General features: G+C 49.0%; 3 protein-coding genes and 2 pseudogenes across 8 annotated transcripts in view; 3 read left to right on the top strand and 2 right to left on the bottom strand.

Moving 5' to 3' along the window:
- Positions 1-1,453, top strand: part of LOC131739974 (keratin-associated protein 10-7-like) — a 2,004-nt gene extending 551 nt beyond the window's left edge. The window contains exon 2 of the mRNA XM_059034165.1: positions 67-1,453. Within this exon, the coding sequence (XP_058890148.1) occupies positions 67-1,453 (1,387 nt within the window). The remainder of the gene's footprint in view (positions 1-66) is intronic.
- Positions 1,454-2,678: 1,225 nt separating this feature from the next.
- Positions 2,679-2,787, top strand: LOC131740135 (5S ribosomal RNA; annotated as a pseudogene).
- A 247-nt stretch (positions 2,788-3,034) lies between these two features.
- LOC131740125 (phosphatidylinositol N-acetylglucosaminyltransferase subunit C-like) lies at positions 3,035-4,019 on the bottom strand (annotated as a pseudogene).
- Positions 4,020-11,216: 7,197 nt separating this feature from the next.
- LOC131740124 (transmembrane emp24 domain-containing protein 5-like) lies at positions 11,217-17,677 on the bottom strand. Its single transcript, XM_059035219.1, has 4 exons — positions 17,169-17,677; positions 14,408-14,505; positions 13,808-13,994; positions 11,217-13,127 (listed from the first exon to the last, which is right to left on the bottom strand). The coding sequence occupies exons 1-4, from the start codon at positions 17,352-17,354 to the stop codon at positions 12,909-12,911; spliced, it is 690 nt and encodes a 229-aa protein (XP_058891202.1). The 5' UTR covers positions 17,355-17,677; the 3' UTR covers positions 11,217-12,908.
- Positions 17,678-17,851: 174 nt separating this feature from the next.
- The window catches only part of LOC131740123 (SUN domain-containing ossification factor-like), a 28,403-nt gene continuing 27,658 nt past the window's right edge, over positions 17,852-18,596 (top strand). For 5 of the 6 annotated variants that reach the window (XM_059035216.1, XM_059035214.1, XM_059035215.1 and 2 more), the window contains exon 1: positions 17,852-18,217. In XM_059035216.1, coding sequence (XP_058891199.1) covers positions 18,168-18,217 — 50 coding nt within the window. In that variant the 5' untranslated portion in view covers positions 17,852-18,167. The remainder of the gene's footprint in view (positions 18,218-18,596) is intronic. The other variant, XM_059035217.1, reaches the window with a different exon arrangement.

Below are 18,596 nucleotides of genomic sequence, written 5' to 3'. Positions count from 1 at the left end.
CTTCAAACCCGGGTGGTGCTTCAAACCCGGGTGCTGCTTCAAACCCGGGTGCTGCTTCAAACCCAGGTGCTGCTTCAAACCCAGGTGCTGCTTCAAACCGAGCTGCTGCTTCAAACCCAGGTGCTGCTTCAAACCGAGCTGCTGCTTCAAACCCAGGTGCTGCTTCAAACCCAGGTGCTGCTTCAAACCCGGGTGCTGCTTCAAACCCGGGTGCTGCTTCAAACCGAGCTGCTGCTTCAAACCGAGCTGCTGCTTCAAACCCGGGTGCTGCTTCAAACCCGGGTGCTGCTTCAAACCGAGCTGCTGCTTCAAACCCGGGTGCTGCTTCAAACTGAGCTGCTGCTTCAAACCCGGGTGCTGCTTCAAACCGAGCTGCTGCTTCAAACCGAGCTGCTGCTTCAAACCCGGGTGCTGCTTCAAACTGAGCTGCTGCTTCAAACCCGGGTGCTGCTTCAAACCGAGCTGCTGCTTCAAACCGAGCTGCTGCTTCAAACCCGGGTGCTGCTTCAAACCCGGGTGCTGCTTCAAACCGAGCTGCTGCTTCAAACCCGGGTGGTGCTTCAAACCCGGGTGCTGCTTCAAACCCAGGTGCTGCTTCAAACCCAGGTGCTGCTTCAAACCGAGCTGCTGCTTCAAACCCGGGTGGTGCTTCAAACCCGGGTGCTGCTTCAAACCGAGCTGCTGCTTCAAACAGAGCTGCTGCTTCAAACCCAGGTGCTGCTTCAAACCGAGCTGCTGCTTCAAACCGAGCTGCTGCTTCAAACCCGGGTGCTGCTTCAAACCCGGGTGCTGCTTCAAACCGAGCTGCTGCTTCAAACCCGGGTGGTGCTTCAAACCCGGGTGCTGCTTCAAACCGAGCTGCTGCTTCAAACCCGGGTGCTGCTTCAAACCCGGGTGCTGCTTCAAACCGAGCTGCTGCTTCAAACCCGGGTGCTGCTTCAAACCCAGGTGCTGCTTCAAACCGAGCTGCTGCTTCAAACCCGGGTGCTGCTTCAAACCCAGGTGCTGCTTCAAACCCAGGTGCTGCTTCAAACCCGGGTGCTGCTTCAAACCCGGGTGCTGCTTCAAACCCAGGTGCTGCTTCAAACCCAGGTGCTGCTTCAAACCGAGCTGCTGCTTCAAACCCGGGTGCTGCTTCAAACCCAGGTGCTGCTTCAAACCGAGCTGCTGCTTCAAACCCAGGTGCTGCTTCAAACCGAGCTGCTGCTTCAAACCCGGGTGCTGCTTCAAACCCAGGTGCTGCTTCAAACCGAGCTGCTGCTTCAAACCCGGGTGCTGCTTCAAACCAAGCTGCTGCTTCAAACCCGGGTGCTGCTTCAAGCCCAGGTGCTGCTTCAAATCGAGCTGCTGCTTCAAACCCAGGTGCTGCTTCAAACCAAGCTGCTGCTTCAAACCCGGGTGCTGCTTCAAACTGCGCTTTTGGGATGTCTTATTAATGGATTGGTTTCTTTGACCAGGAGATCAGTCCCAGCAGTGCCATGTTTCTTCAAAGCAGTGTCATTCATTATCACTCTGCCCGTTTATGTGCTCACGGTTCCGTACTGAGACACGTGTCATCATTACAGACAGAACAGTCGTCATGGTGATGGCCTTTCCATTGTTACCTGCTGGTGAATTGACAGCCCCTGCGCCACGTGGTTTAGTTTAGTGCTAAATCCATACGTGTTTAATGCGCATTGTCCTCGTGTGTGTGTGCTTTACCGCAGCGTGTACCGTATTACAAAACGTGTACAAGTGTATGCTCTGCAAAGCATAGTTTTATTTGTTCTCATTTGGGGTAAGTTTTCTGCGGTGGTATTTGTGAAGTGGAGAAGCCTGCTCTGGCGACGATGGAAACTCAAGTTTGTTCTGCACCAGAAGAGACGCCTGAGAAAGGAAATCGCAAGCCTGGTAACGGGAGCGTCAAGGTAAGGGCAGCGCCGCCTAGTGGAGCAGGCGGGTGAAACGGCGTGCGTGTGTCTCGTTATGGGATGCTGCAGTGCAGCACTAAAGCAATTCGACTTTCTGAATTCAGGAGATTCGGGCGAGCGGGTTTGTTCTAGAGGCGCGGGGTGCTGATTTTCCTGACTGGGAGTTTGTAGTTTCTTGTTTGTTCCCGCACCGGTAGGTGGGGATGCTAATGTGGAAGCTGTCTTCGTGTTCATTCGCTTGATCTATTTCTCTATGTCTGTCTGTATTGTTGCAGTTTTCAATTACACACCTCCAATACCAGACTGTAACCCACCTGCGCCACAGCGGCTGCATCACACCGTCACATCCTACTAATTCTATTAGTGTTACAATTCCTTTATCAGTGTTATTATTACACGAGTTTTAAATGCTTTCTTTACGCTACATCGCTCAGATCGCTCTCGTTTAATGTGTAAATGTGAGACTCCGGCCCCACTTAAAGTCAAATCCAAACCTTGCTATTGAAGATGGCCAGCGCCTCGTTCAGGCTTCACACCGACATCGCTGCTTGACCAGGAAAAACAAAAACAAACCACAAATCAAAGTGCGTTTCAACATGTCTGTTCACTGAGCCTGCAGCCCTGCCCTCAGATCTTATTTTAAAGCCACGGCTCTCAGTGTGTGAGCTTTGGAATAGCACTGGATATAAAATATAACGCACTGTACCGTATTACAGCAGACAGTACGTCTGTACTTTCACTATAGCATGCATTAAAACAACACTCCTCGTCTACGGCCACACCACCCTGAAAATGCCCGATCTAGGAAACTAAGCTGCGTCGGGCCTGGTTAATAGTTGGATGGGAGACCGCCTGGGAATACCAGGTGCTGTAGATTTTTACTGCGGCTTCCCAGCAGGGGGCGATATCACCCATACATCCTGAGCACGAACTGCATTCTACAGCTGAGGCATTCTCTCAATCGTATCTGTTTTTCTTTAAGTGCAAAGGAGATTTTAAAAGAAGTAACACTGTCTCCTAGATTTCCTATAACTCAAAATGTAACATTTTGGAAATTAAATAAATTAAAATGAAAAAAAAAGTATTAATGTCTGTTAGCATTTCACCAAAATATGACCAGCCTCGGTTATGCTTTTGAAAGGGTAGTATTGCCCCCTGCTGACTGGCTGCAGACATGCACCAAACGCGTTCTCCACCCCATGTACAGCACTGTGGCTGTGTTTCAATAGCGAAGCTAGTATTGAAATCCATATTCGTTCACCAATAATAGTATTAATAATAAAAGCAATATCAACAACAAGAATGACAATACAAACAACACTCATACTAACACTTGCATGTCTATGGAATGGAAAGCATTGAAGTTCATCACAGATAGGTGAGTCAGGGTGAGGCTCTGAGTGAGTCAGGGTGAGGCTCTGAGTCAGCGAGGCTCTGATTGAGTCAGGGGGAGGCTCTGATTGAGTCAGGGGGGGGCTCTGATTGAGTCAGGGTGAGTCACTGATTGAGTCAGGGTGAGGCTCTGATTGAGTCAGGGCGAGTTTCTCCGGCTCTCACTGCAGGAAGCGGGACAGATCCTCCTTGATCTCGGCCTCGTCCCAAGGCCCGTGGATGTTGTCCTTGTAGAGATGCCAGGAAGATAGCCGTGCTCTTCAGGTCGGCCCAGCGGCTCCGCCCACACCGCGCCCGACCCCGCCCCCAGTCCACCAGGTCGTACAGCGCGTAGCCGACCAGGTAGCCAACCAGCCCGGCGGCGATGAGCCAGTGCGGTGAGAGCAGCCCCTGGTCCATGTGCCCCCAGAGCAGCACGAAGACACACACGCAGCTGCTGCGTCACCAGCACCGACTCGTACACCACGCTGCAGTAGTGGTAGTGCCGCACGTACATGTTCTTGCGCAGCTCCTCCAGGAAGCGCCGGTCCACGTAGTTGTCAGGGAAGGGCTGCTGCTCGTACAGGACCTTCTTCCAGGGCACCGCGGGGGAGGGGGGGGGTGGGCTCCCATCACACCGCGGGGGGGGGGCCAACACGCACAGAGCCTGCTGGACAAGCATTCCAATCAGAGTTACTGACAATACAGCTGCATGACCGATCACTGCATTACTGAGACAGAGCTCTCCACAGAAATCAGTTACTGACAATACAGCTGCATGACCGATCACTGCATTACTGAGACAGAGCTCTCCACAGAAATCAGTTACTGACAATACAGCAGCATGACCGATCACTGCATTACTGAGAGCTCTCCACAGAAATCAGTTACTGACAATACAGCTGCATGATCGATCACCGCATTACTGAGACAGAGCTCTCCACAGAAATCACAGTTACTGCTACTGCTTTCATTTTTGTTTTTTTATTTTTTGTTAAGTACCCGAAAACTGCCAGTAATTTACCGCGTGTCGTCGGGGGGGGGGGGATTTGTCGCGTAATCATAAGAAAGTTTACAAACGAGAGGAGGCCATTCAGCCCATCTTGCTCGTTTGGTTGTTCGGGAGAATATAGACTAACCCTCACCCTTAACCTTAACCTAAAAAGTGTTCACTTCGGGATACGGCCAAAACAAACCGTGGCGAAAGTGCGGAAGACGAATCGCCAGAGCACCTGATTGCATGATATATACAATAAGCAAAGGAAACTCATTTCCACGGGGCGCTGAAATTCTGTGTAATTATAATATACGAGCAGAACGGCAAGAGTACTCTCATCTCCATCTGCGATATTAATATTTGACAGTGTGTAATATACGAACTATCGCGATGTGTTTTAGACACACTGCAGACAGCAACTCCAGCGTGTTCTGAGAAACGCTCCTAATTCATCGCTAACATTATTATTATTATTATTATTATTATTATTATTATTATTATTATGTATTTATTACTTACAATTGTTACAAGATATCACATTACACATTATTTCATACATTCGTTATGCGTGAAATACAAACACGACTGCTGCAGCTAAATCAGCCCAGTTCACCGTCGGCATGGCATAAAAGACGCTGTCTTAGTTCAAATGAATAAATACATGAATTAAGTAATTAATAAACACATTTTAAACATGGAGAGGAGAGAGAACCCCCGAAGCGTAGATGGTGGTGAACTCAGCTGCCCGCGTGACGAGCTGCATCTCGGCGTCTTCATGACGTCACAGCGCCCTCCAGCGGCTTCCCTGTAAACTCCGTGTTGAACGTTTTAAAAAGGAGATGCGGTTGTTTTGAGATGCAGAAGCAATACTCTGCAGTATAGATGTGCTGAGAACTGTGACGAGGAGGGGGAGATGCCAGCTGGAATTACACCATTTGTTTTTTGTGTATCCATTGTATTGCATAGTGGTTTTGATTGAGTTTAACGACACACACCCAAGCTTGTTACCTGTACACACTGTGGCTGATCAAGCTTGCAGTAACACGTGGGTGAAGCTGCTGTGCAACAGGAGTCTTATTTCCACCCCCTGACAGTTCAGTATTTATTGATTTATTTCTCCAATGTAAAACGTGCAATACTTTTTTCCCCTTTAAAGAAAAATGTACCCTTTTAAAAGATATAGAAATCTGGACTTGGTGGTCCAGTGGTTAAAGAAAATGACTTGTTAACGGGAGATTCGAGGTTCAATCACAGCTCAGCCACTGACTCCCTGTGTGTGTGTGATCCTGAGCAAGTCACTGAACCTCCTTGTGCTCCGTCCTTCGAATGAGACGTAAAGCAAACGAGGTCCTATTGGAAGTGACTCTGCAGCAGCCACTGACTCCCTGTGTGTGTGTGTGATCCTGAGCAAGTCACTGAACCTCCTTGTGCTCCATCCTTCGAATGAGACGTAAAACAAACGAGGTCCTATTGGAAGTGACTCTGCAGCAGCCACTGACTCCCTGTGTGTGTGTGTGATCCTGAGCAAGTCACTGAACCTCCTTGTGCTCCGTCCTTCGAATGAGACTTAAAACAAACGAGGTCCTATTGGAAGTGACTCTGCAGCAGCCACTGACTCCCTGTGTGTGTGTGTGATCCTGAGCAAGTCACTGAACCTCCTTGTGCTCCGTCCTTCGAATGAGACGTAAAGCAAACGAGGTCCTATTGGAAGTGACTCTGCAGCAGCCACTGACTCCCTGTGTGTGTGTGTGATCCTGAGCAAGTCACTGAACCTCCTTGTGCTCCGTCCTTCGAATGAGACTTAAAACAAACGAGGTCCTATTGGAAGTGACTCTGCAGCAGCCACTGACTCCCTGTGTGTGTGTGTGATCCTGAGCAAGTCACTGAACCTCCTTGTGCTCCGTCCTTCGAATGAGACGTAAAACAAACGAGGTCCTATTGGAAGTGACTCTGCAGCAGCAGCAGCAGCAGTTGTTGATGATGCAGAGTTCACCCCCTAGTCTCTGTAAGTCGCTTTGGATAAAAGCATTTTCTGAATGACTCATTCATAATTACTAATAATAACCCAGCTGTGCTGTTCAGGTGTGGGTTTGTGTTGAGATTCTGAACAGCCCTTTCCTGTGTAGATTACACACTGGTGCAAAAGCCTTTGAAATCCTTCCTATTGATGTGGTGTCTCCACTCAGAAAAGCTTCCCACGGCGCATCTGCATGACAGTCGTTTGATTTACCATGGATATACTGTGCATTTACCATGGATATACTGTGCATTTACCATGGATATACTGTGCATTTACCATGGATTTACCCTGCATTTACCATGGATTTACCCTGCATTTACCATGGATATACTGTGCATTTACCATGGATATACTGTGCATTTACCATGGATTTACCCTGCATTTACCATGGATATACTGTGCATTTACCATGGATATACTGTGCATTTACCATGGATATACTGTGCATTTACCATAGCTTACCATGGCTTGTGATATTGTTTTTACAATTACACTTTGCTGTGCTTTTACTATGGGACACTTTTATAAGGGTTAGTTTGCCATGGTTTATTTTTTAATATCCTTTGCCATGCTTTCACTGTGCTTTCTTACACCTTGCTATGCTTTTACTATGGGAAGCTTGTATAAGGGTCATTGCTCTAGGCCTGGTCAGCGACTCTCCCTGGACTGACTCAGCAAACAGGATGTGTGTGCTTGACCAGGGTGGGGTGTTTGCAGGGTCCGGCTGCTGCCTGGATCCTGGATACTGTGAGCGCTCCCCTCCCTCCCTCCTCTCCCGCAGGTGGCCACAGTGCAGATCGACAGGCTGCCCCACACCTGGGTGCAGCCCAGGGGCTCGAGTCCTGGAGAACAGGACAGGCAGAGAGACTCTTCACAGCAGAGACTGCACAGGTAGGGGGGAGCTGGTGTGTGAGTGAGTGAGTGAGTGAGTGTGTGTGAGAGTGAGTGAGGGAGTATGAGAGAGTGAGGGAATGCTGCTCCTGTATGAGATTGCACTGAGCAGTGTTTGAAGCTTGTATGAAGTGAATGCTGCTCCTGTATGAGATTGCACTGAGCAGTGTTTGAAGCTTGTATGAAGTGAATGCTGCTCCTGTATGAGATTGCACTGAGCAGTGTTTGAAGCTTGTATGAAGTGAATGCTGCTCCTGTATGAGATTGCACTGAGCAGTGTTTGAAGCTTGTATGAAGTGAATGCTGCTCCTGTATGAGATTGCACTGAGCAGTGTTTGAAGCTTGTATGAAGTGAATGCTGCTCCTGTATGAGATTGCACTGAGCAGTGTTTGAAGCTTGTATGAAGTGAATGCTGCTCCTGTATGAGATTGCACTGAGCAGTGTTTGAAGCTTGTATGAAGTGAATGCTGCTCCTGTATGAGATTGCACTGAGCAGTGTTTGAAGCTTGTATGAAGTGAATGCTGCTCCTGTATGAGATTGCACTGAGCAGTGTTTGAAGCTTGTATGAAGTGAATGCTGCTCCTGTATGAGATTGCACTGAGCAGTGTTTGAAGCTTGTATGAAGTGAATGCTGCTCCTGTACGAATCCCTCATCTGTTTTGTCAGGTCGTGGTTGGCAAGGCAGAGATGGAAGCCAGGGTTCACCCTGTCCCCTAGCGAGTCCGCTCGGAGGAAATCCGTCTACCTCATGATCTCCTCACCCTTCAAGCAGAACCCCCAGGCATGGCAGCCTCGCACGGGCACCGCCAGAGGGACAGAGAGGCCGGGGGTAAGTGCCAACTGCCTTCACAAAACCAGAGTGTACAAGAATCAGCATGAAGTTTCAGAACTCAGGTATCACTGAAATGAGCAGGGAGGTGTCAGGGGGAGTTTGAACAATCAGACCCTTGTACGAAGACTAACCCTAACCCTAACCTGTGAGTCTATTAGGAGGAGCTACTCATGCAGCTGTAAGGGACGAACAGTGTCTTTAACATCGTCAAACTCCCAGCTGCTGATCATTTCAATAATATACTTCATTGTAGGTAAAAACCCAGGACTGGGTGCAGCAGGGCTAGGGTGAGTTTCAAGCCCTGCCAGAATGTGCAAAAGGAACGTGTCTCTGTGTCTAATATAAGAGCACACAGTTTAAATACCCCGCCCATCCCCATCAATAATAACTCACATTTTTGATGTGCTCCTGCAAATCCGTAAGTTTTAAAACACATGCAGTGAAAAAGCGTCACACTGCTGAGGCCTGGAGACAACACACTTGTGTACTTAGGAAGGACCTCTGCAAACTGGTGGGCCGATCAGAACCGCTGTCAATCAGAACCGTGAATCCGCCACTGTCTATCCCGTGTGTGTGGCTCACAGGTCCAGTTTGACAGCGAGGTTCTGTTCTGTTGTATTCAGTCACAGGACGGGCCTGGCATGGAGATTGTGGATCAGCTGGATCAGCCGAGCGAGAGGATGAGGGGAGCGCAGGCCAGGTGCGGCCAGCTGCGCAAAGCCAGGTGAGGGGGAAGGTAACTCAACCCGTCACCCGGCTGACACAACGCTTAACGAACACTCGCACTCTCACTGTCGTTTTGCTATTCATTCAGTGCCAGCCTGCATGTAAAAAGCACAAAATGGCTTTTTTTGTATAATGTTGCTATGCACTGGGGAAAACAGGTCTGTGACAGGGACGGTCTGTGATGCACCGTTTGCCACCCAGAGGGTCATTCCAATAACATCAAGAAGATTTAAAGTAGAATTGAAAACAATGCAAAGTGACCACGCAACCCTGCTGATCCTGTCTGCTGACCCATGAGAAGGTGACCCTGGGTGTGCTGGCTGACCCGTGTGTGTTCTCTCGGCCAGGCTGAAGCCCTTGTGTCCAGTGGCTGTGGAGGGGCCTGGCATCATCCACTGCAAAGGGATCGGTCCAGGTGAGGGCCCTACCGCCTCTCCTACTGCTGCTCACACACGGCTCTGCTCTGCTCACACAGCTCTGCTCTGACTCTGACTCTGCTCTGCTCACACACTGCTCTGCTCACACACTGCTCTGCTCACACTGCTCTGCTCACACAGCTCTGCTCTCACACTGCTCTGCTCTCACACTGCTCTGCTCTCACACAGCTCTGCTCACACTGCTCTGCTCACACACTGCTCTGTTCTGCTCCTGCTCTTCTCACACTGCTCTGCTCACACACTGCTCTGTTCTGCTCCTGCTCTGCTCACACAGCTCTGCTCTCACACTGCTCTGCTCTCACACAGCTCTGCTCACACTGCTCTGCTCACACACTGCTCTGTTCTGCTCCTGCTCTGCTCACACTGCTCTGCTCTCACACTGCTTTGTTCTGCTCCTGCTCTGCTCTGCTCTCACACTGCTCTGCTCACACGGCTCTGCTCTGCTCTCACACTGCTCTGCTCTGCATACATTCTGCTCTGCTGGTGCTGCAGGTGTAAAATACAAACTGGTCACCACCCACTGCCTGAGACCCTCCTCTTCCTGTCTGCTTTGAAGGTAGGACCGTCAACACCCCGCCCCCCCCCAAACTGCGCGGCGGTGGCAGGTGTGACCTCATCGGCTGGAGCTGGGTCACCCAGAGCAAAGGCTCTACCACTGTGCCGCTGTCCCCCCACTGCAGAGAGGAGCCCCAACACACAGGTAACTTGAGGAACTCATTGCCCTTCTCTATTGGAGATGCTGTGTCTGAAGTGTGGACTCCCCTGCCCATGTGTCTGTATCTCAGTGTGTGCAGTGACTCCCCTGCACATGTCTATATCTCAGTGTGTGCAGTGACTCCCCTGCCCATGTGTCTGTATCTCAGTGTGTGCAGTGACTCCCCTGCACATGTCTGTGAGAGTGCAGCGACTCCCCTGCACATGTGTCTGTATCAGTGTGCAGTGACTCCCCTGCCCATGTGTCTGTATCTCAGTGTGTGCAGTGACTCCTCTGCACATGTGTCTGTATCTCAGTGTGTGCAGTGACTCCTCTGCACATGTGTCTGTGTCTCTCTGCGTTCTCAGGGCTCACTATGGAACTGCAGTCGGGTCCCCCCTTGTTGCCCAAGGACTCGATCTCCAGAGTTCAAACCCCACAGGTAAGGAAGCTCAGAAAAAAAACCATTAGGTAGAAAATTAGGAGCATTTCATTATCGAAATTCACATCTTCACAGGTTATGAACGTTTCATTACAACCAGTTTGCTTTTCTTGGGAAAACTCAGGACGAGTTACATTGTCCTGACGCTGCTATGTGGAAGAGCAGAACATGTTAACAGCACAAAAAACACGAACACATGATCAGTCTGGTAGGAAACGCTACTGACAGGACCTCATTGTCAAGCTGACTTTTTACACACACTCTTCAACGTGCAGAGAAGTATTTATTTTATTTTTATTATTTGGTTAATATCCGTTTGGGTTTTCCACTCAATTCCTATTTGTCACTTTTTAAACTGTACTCGGAGCTCCTGAATTCCCAGAGACTGGGCGATGCAGTCAGAGGTGTCAGCTGCTTTCTATACAAGCCCTGCCAGAGTTATTCACCAAGTAAAACAAACAAACAAAAGCCCCAGAGCTTTACACATGGGAGCACATGAGTTTAGGTAGAACAGTTTACCATGAGATGCATGTTTTCTGAAGCCCCAATGTTAAACTGCAGTATTTTAGAAATCATTTTGAATGTATAAATTCCAGGACAAACTGTGCAGAGTTATTCAACAAGAAAATCTGAGTCAGTGAAGCTGGGTCTGGGAAGACAAACATTTAAACTGACGAAGGCATGCCCAAAACTCTCCCTTGTCTTTACACTGTCCCACAATTCATCATTAATGGGTTCATTTCTGTTCCAGTCGACCAACTGAAAGGCTGCAGTGCGCAGTCAGCCCAGCAGGTGGTGCTCGTTTGGATGAGGACAATGACTGCACTTGCAGCGTTGAAGCGGCTCTGTGACTGAGGGAGGGATTACCTGCTGAGAATAAATACCTGGACCAGGTTTTTGCTTCTAACATTGACTTGCATTTATTTCAATGTTTAAATAAAACCTTTACTTTCTGAAACTTCATCATTTTAGATTAGCAGAAGCGTTTCTACGCAATTACATTTTTTTTGTGTTGTAGGCATAGCAAGCACATCATCTTTCGTACGTTTTCCAAGCGTTATTGCAGAAGTGTGGAGTGCATGTGAGGAGGGTGCAGTGAACACATGCTCTGCTCTGAGCTAGAGAGTACCTCTCTGGTGCACTAAACCAGGGCTTGTCAGCCCCAGCACCCCACCAACACTACAGCCGGTTTTTATTTTTGTTTCAATTAAAAACTAAAATATATATTATATATATATATATATATATATATATATATATTAGCTGCTGCAGTAATTGATCCAAGTACTTTCAAAATAAAACATTATACATGTGAAGTGATTGTAACTGAACCCTGGTGGCTGAGAGCTGTGGCCGGGCGCCTCCACCGCACTCAGCACTTCTTTAACTGGGGCCGACAGAGACTTGCATCAGAACAATGCAGATGAAGAGTTGAGGGCTCCCTTTACAAAGCGGATCTTACTGCCTATAAAATATTCCCATTACAAAAGTGTGGTGTAGGGAGTGAAAGCAGTAGCTCTCACTGTCAGTGTTTTCTGTGCTCCTTGTGTTACACTGAGAGCAGCAGAGAAAGTGTAAGGGCAATCTTAGAGGGGCAGGGGCAGGGGCTGGAGCGGGGCAGGGACGGGGGCAGGGGCTGGAGCAGTGCAGGGGCTGGAGCGGGGCAGGGGCTGGAGCTGGAGCGGGGCAGGGGCTGGAGCGAGGCAGGGGCTGGAGCGGGACAGGGGCAGGGGCTGGAGCGGGGCAGGGACGGGGGCAGGGGCTGGAGCAGTGCAGGGGCTGGAGCGGGACAGGGGCTGGAGCAGGGCAAGGGCAGGGGCTGGAGCGGGGCGGGGGCTGGAGCAGGGCAGGGGCAGGGGCTGGAGCGGGGCGGGGGCAAGGGCAGGGGCTGGAGCGGAGCGGGGTGGGGGCGGGGGCAGGGGCAGGGGCTGGAGCAGTGCAGGGGCTGGAGCGGGACAGGGGCGGGGGCAAGGGCAGGAGCAGTTACTCTGCCTGCAGTACAGGGTCTTGTCTTTCCAGGCAGAAGCAGTAACAAGCTCTGGAGAGCCTCTGCAGGCAGACCAGAAAACTCTCGTAACAGTCCAATATAAAACTCCTGCATCTCATTCCGTGCAGAAGAACTTTGTTTCTGAGTATACAGCGGGCAGTGGGCAGCAGGGATTGTCTGAGCAATGACTGCTCTCAGCAGCAGCAGCAGCACAGGATGTGCTGTTTGTGTTTGTGGCTTCTCTTCCCCAACACAGGGACAGGAACTGAAGGCCTGGCGTAGACATGAGGGTGCGATCCTCTGAGGCCCTTTTGCTAGGAGGTTCTGGGTAGCAGAAAAAAACAAACAAACAAAAAAAAAAAACACAAGCGCAGCTAAACCCATGAAGAAGCAGCTCGCTCTCCATGACTCAGTGGGGTCTCCCTAAAACGCCTCTCTACCTGAAAGTCTGAGAAGCAGCAGCTCCTGTTCCCACAGAGCAGCTAGAGAGAAGCGGAAGTATTGCTGTTTTAAAAAAGAAAAAAAAAAAAATCCATTTCAAAACCAGTAACAAAGTGGTTGTCCCCGTCCCGGGTGGGGTGTGTTTTTGGGGGCTGGCGCTACGTGCGGCTCTTCCTCTTGTCCTCGAACAGGCTCCGCAGCAGGTAGACCTGCACCCCTGACACCAGCACCATGACCAGCAGATTGGTGATGCTCCACAGGTTGACGCGCTGGGAGTTGCTCTCCTGCAGGTTGCGGTCCCGCGCCTCGAAGGCACGCAGCAGCGTCTGGATCTGCACGCTCTTACCCAGCCGAGCCTTCACACTGTTCATCGCATCCTGAGAGAGGGGGAGAGGACAGCCCAGTTACACTGAGATACAGCAGCACACCCGATTCAGACTAAAGATACAAAACCAACAGTAGTTGAACTAAGATAAAGGTGGACAGTTTAGGGTTCCTGCAGGTGTTTGAAACTCCTCACAGACCCACTGTTTCAGCCTCTGCAGGCAATCTACACTCAGCAGGCAGCAGACACACTAAAGGAGATTTTACAAACAGCTGGTCAGGTAAGAGGGGGATTGATTCCAAGCGGTTTGCTCATTAATCAGAGACGGTCACCCTGACTTCTCTCATGTTAAACTGTTCTCATGAAATAAATATTCCCTCCTGAAACAAGAGACCCACAGAATACAAACAATACAGAGCTGAACTTGCCTGCCAAGAGACAGCCTGACCTTCCTGTTGTTTGCAGGGCAGAGAGACCTTGCTGTGTATCCAGGGAGAGAAAACAGCCCAGTGCTACAGCCAATCAGCAGCTAGAACCCACTGCCTTCCACACTGCAGCCCAGCACTGTACCCACTGAGCTACTCAAACCCAGTACCCAGCACCTTCTCTAACCACTGAGCTACTCAAACCCACTGCCCAGCACCTTCTCTAACCACTGAGCTACTCAAACCCACTGGCCAGCACCTTCTCTAACCATTGAGCTACTCAAACCCAGTGCCCCCATGCCCATACCAGGATGTCCTCCAGCTTCATGTCCAGCAGGTCAGTGCCGTGCACGTACTCCCTCCAGTCCTCGGGGTCCTCCTCTCCCCCGCCATCCATGTTGTCCAGGATCAGCTCGAAGAAAATGATCTTCTCCGAGATAGAGCTGAAGGAGTTGTCGAAACAGAACATGTAATCCCCGTCCTCCGTCTCCACCCTGGAGAGAGAGAGACACGAACACACCAGGCACGGGAATAAGACTCCTACTGCACAGCAGATTCACCCATTCCAGGTTTTACTACAAGCTTCATTAGCCACCGTGTGTACAGGTATCAAGCTCAGGTGTGTCTATTAAACTCCTAGTAAAAACCAGGAACGGATCAAACTGCTATGCAATGGGAGTCGTATTCTCATCCGTGCAGCAGCAAAGGCTGCAGTAAAACATGATGCATTTACTGACAAACAAAAAAACATAACAATGAAACACAGAAATGTGACATCCCGGCACTGCGATCAATACACCACTGGTCAGGGAAGCGGCTGGAGCAGAGAACAGGGCGCAGGTGCGGAGAGGGAAGAGGAGGGCGAGCTGGGAGGCCACGCCGAACCAGGAGTTCACTGCTTACTCACGTGTGGACCCCGTCTGACTTCCTGTGATCCCTGGCCAGCACATTCCCCGACGGAGAGGAGAGATAGAAATCCACATCCAGACCTGCCCCGTCTAGCACCTGTGAGATCAGAGACACAGAGGAGAGAGCAAGAATCAGTGACACTGAGCCATCAACAGAGACCAGGAGAGACACTGAGCCATCAACAGAGACCAGGAGAGACACTGAGCCATCAACAGAGACCAGGAGAGACACTGAGCCATCAACAGAGACCAGGAGAGACACTGACCCATCAACAGAGACCAGGAGAGACACTGACCCATCAACAGAGACCAGGAGACACTGAGCCATCAACAGAGACCAGGAGAGACACTGAGCCATCAACAGAGACCAGGAGAGACACTGAGCCATCAACAGAGACCAGGAGAGACACTGAGCCATCAACAGAGACCAGGAGAGACACTGAGCCATCAACAGAGACCAGGAGAGACACTGAGCCATCAACAGAGACCAGGAGAGACACTGAGCCATCAACAGAGACCAGGAGAGACACTGAGCCATCAACAGAGACCAGGAGAGACACTGAGCTATCAACAGAGACCAGGAGAGACACTGAGCTATCAACAGAGACCAGGAGAGAAACAGAGGGGAGAGCAAGTCTCAGCTTTAGATGACCAGATCCAGCCTGTCAGTAAATTTTCAACCCTGTTTCATGCACCTCATTGCAGAAATAAATGAGTTATTTGTGGGACACACGTCTCTTGTACCTTAAAGGGTTAAAGCAACCAGAGTAAAAAAATCACCTTTCACACTGCCCCAGCTTTGCTGTAAGAGCAGGGAAAGAATACATAATAAAAAGTGAAATACAATCTGGTATGCCAATCTTCTTGTGCACTGGTTTAATCTTCGTGTGTACATGTGCACTGGTTTAATCTTCGTGTGTGTACATGTGTACTGGTTTAATCTTCGTGTGTACTGGTTTAATCTTCGTGTGTACATGTGTACTGGTTTAATCTTCGTGTGTGTACATGTGTACTGGTTTAATCTTCATGTGTACTGGTTTAATCTTCGTGTGTACATGTGTACTGGTTTAATCTTCGTGTGTACATGTGTACTGGTTTAATCTTCATGTGTGTACAGGTGTACTGGTTTAATCTTCGTGTGTACTGGTTTAATCTTCGTGTGTGTACATGTGTACTGGTTTAATCTTCGTGTGTACTGGTTTAATCTTCGTGTGTACTGGTTTAATCTTCGTGTGTGTACATGTGTACTGGTTTAATCTTCGTGTATACTGGTTTAATCTTCGTGTGTACATGTGTACTGGTTTAATCTTCGTGTGTGTACATGTGTACTGGTTTAATCTTCGTGTGTACTGGTTTAATCTTCGTGTGTACATGTGTACTGGTTTAATCTTCGTGTGTGTACATGTGTACTGGTTTAATCTTCATGTGTACTGGTTTAATCTTCGTGTGTACATGTGTACTGGTTTAATCTTCGTGTGTACATGTGTACTGGTTTAATCTTCATGTGTGTACAGGTGTACTGGTTTAATCTTCGTGTGTACATGTGTACTGGTTTAATCTTCATGTGTGTACAGGTGTACTGGTTTAATCTTCATGTGTGTACAGGTGTACTGGTTTAATCTTCGTGTGTACATGTGTACTGGTTTAATCTTCATGTGTGTACAGGTGTACTGGTTTAATCTTCGTGTGTGTACAGGTGTACTGGTTTAATCTTCGTGTGTACTGGTTTAATCTTCGTGTGTGTACAGGTGTACTGGTTTAATCTTCGTGTGTACTGGTTTAATCTTCGTGTGTGTACAGGTGTACTGGTTTAATCTTCGTGTGTACTGGTTTAATCTTCGTGTATGTACATGTGCACTGGTTTAATCTTCGTGTGTGTACAGGTGTACTGGTTTAATCTTCGTGTGTACTGGTTTAATCTTCGTGTGTACAGGTGCACTGGTTTAATCTTCGTGTGTGTACAGGTGTACTGGTTTAATCTTCGTGTGTACTGGTTTAATCTTCGTGTGTGTACAGGTGTACTGGTTTAATCTTCGTGTGTGTACAGGTGTACTGGTTTAATCTTCGTGTGTACTGGTTTAATCTTCGTGTGTGTACAGGTGTACTGGTTTAATCTTCGTGTGTACATGTGCACTGGTTTTTATAAATCGTTTGTGATTCACACTTTCTGGATGGAAGTGCTTTCTTGGTTTGTTTGTTTGTCAAAATGAATACAGACTGCCCGGAACACAACACAGGTGTAGTTCAAGAATTGTCCCGAACTCCTTCCACACACAAGACAAAAAACACAACACCCTGTGTGACGGAATTAAAAGCGGTCTTGTCTCACTCGATGGTTGGTATGCAAGATCCACAGCTGTGTTGGGCAAATGTCATCCATACGACCCCTCCTCCCCCTCTCGACTCCAACCACGGGGGCAGGGGGTGGAGTCGGGAGTGCGACTTTATGGATAAAACTAGAAATAACCCGCTGCAACGTTTCCTGTTATCATGGTGTTATTATTAGCAAGATGTATGAACTATAGAAAGACCACAGCGAGTCACAATAACAATAATAATAATAATAATAATAATAATAATAATAATAATATGCCGAAATGTATTCAGCAGTTGGAAAAGCATTACGAGTATTAGGGTTAAAAGTGTTCAAGTTTGTGCACTATACCAAGTACAGCAGTACGCCCTATGATATTAAATAACTGTTTACTAAACAGACTGTTAACTTGCACACAGCCTTGGTAGTCGCTTTGTCAGCCTTACCTGGTACTCTATCTCCAGCGAGGCGTCCTTCTTCATAGTCTGAAAGAAGCACTCCTTGCGGCCCGCCGGGAGGGTGAATGTGAAGTCGCTGTCCATCGACTGCGAGAAGGCGGCGGCGGCGGCGGAGAGACTCGCCCAGTGCGCCACAGCGACCAACACGAACACACACAGCTCCCTGACAACCATAGCCGAAAATACAAAGATCACTTCCACTGAGAAACTGAGCAAAACAGTAACCACCGACTCCAAGAACCCTCCTCGGTGTGAGTCGAGCGCGGAGAAGCGAGGGGGCAGCGCTCAGGAGACCCCCGTATCCTCCAATCACAAAGCGCGCCTCCGCACGAAGGACAGACACCCTGTGCCTGTAAAGTAATTCAAGAAGCCACAGACACCCTCACGTTACGTCCCTGTTCTTGTATTTAGAAACCCGCTTTTAAAACATATCTGTCAGTTTTGAACTGTTGTTTGAACTCAGGCAGGGGTAACAACACTCTGTCGTCAGCATGACGCATGATGGGATTTGTAGTTTACCTTTTAATGTCTATTTAAAAAAAATATATACCACAAATCCCAGAATACTTCGGTGAATGGAGGAGGGGCGAGAATCGGAGACGTCACTAAAAGGGTTTTTGATTGGATATCCTGGTACTCCCGCTGTGGGCGTGTTCTCTCCCCGAGCCGGTGATGAGTTTACGTCACATGTTCCAACTCAGCGCGAGAGCCGCGGGTGAGGTTGTAACGGCTGCGTCACGAGCAGGGGGAGTGATTCGCGCTTCGGTGAAAACCCTCCGCAGCTCGAGAGAGGCAGGAGCCTGTGGGAGGGAGTCGGACGAGCCGGAGAAACACAAGCGAGAGGACGGCGTTAACGAAACCGCGTTCATTTATCAGAAATACAGCGAGCCCTTTGACAAGCGAGTGCTTAGAGGTCTTTCCTAACTGTTTAAAACGCCACACGAAGGGGTTCACCAAGCCAGCGAGGATGTTCGTTTCTGTGGGAAGATGATGAAAGAGGTTTTGTTGGTGTGCCTGATTCTCTCGGTCTTGTGCTGGTAAGGAGAACGCGACATCGTTTAGTACAATACCGGCGCTGCTGTATTGTTTCAATTGTTATAATAATAATACGAGTCAAAAACAGTCTCAGCTGTTGTGTCTGCCGCGTCGTTCAATGTTAGGCACAGCGCTGTATGCACTTTCATCTTGTTTACACGCCGTGCTTCATGTTGTGGGCATGCCATCACGAAGGCCCGATAATGTAGTTGATATGTATTATATACATGTACTGCACAACAACAGGATGTGCCATCCCAGTGCCGCCATCCAGTTTGTCAAGTGTCCGGCTTAGTGCAATGCAGATACAACTTTGCCTTGGGTGTTTCTTTTTGTTTGTTTGTTTGTTTAGTTAGTATAAGCTGCCTGATTCTGCTCACC

Source organism: Acipenser ruthenus, chromosome 12 (assembly GCF_902713425.1).
Source record: "Acipenser ruthenus chromosome 12, fAciRut3.2 maternal haplotype, whole genome shotgun sequence".
In the NCBI taxonomy this organism is placed as follows: domain Eukaryota; kingdom Metazoa; phylum Chordata; class Actinopteri; order Acipenseriformes; family Acipenseridae; genus Acipenser; species Acipenser ruthenus.
The sequence above is the reverse complement of the archived record's forward strand: the minus strand, read 5'-3'. Positions and strand labels throughout refer to the sequence as shown.

Bases quoted from the DNA above. Each gene is read 5' to 3' on its own strand.
- LOC131740124 (XM_059035219.1), bottom strand. From the start codon at position 17,354: ATGGTTGTCAGGGAGCTGTGTGTGTTCGTGTTGGTCGCTGTGGCGCAC. The intron at 13,995-14,407 runs GTGAGTAAGCAG...CTCTCTCTCCAG, and splicing joins AAGTCAGACGGGGTCCACAC to GGTGGAGACGGAGGACGGGG. The intron at 13,128-13,807 runs GTATGGGCATGG...CCCCTCTCTCAG, and splicing joins TGAAGCTGGAGGACATCCTG to GATGCGATGAACAGTGTGAA.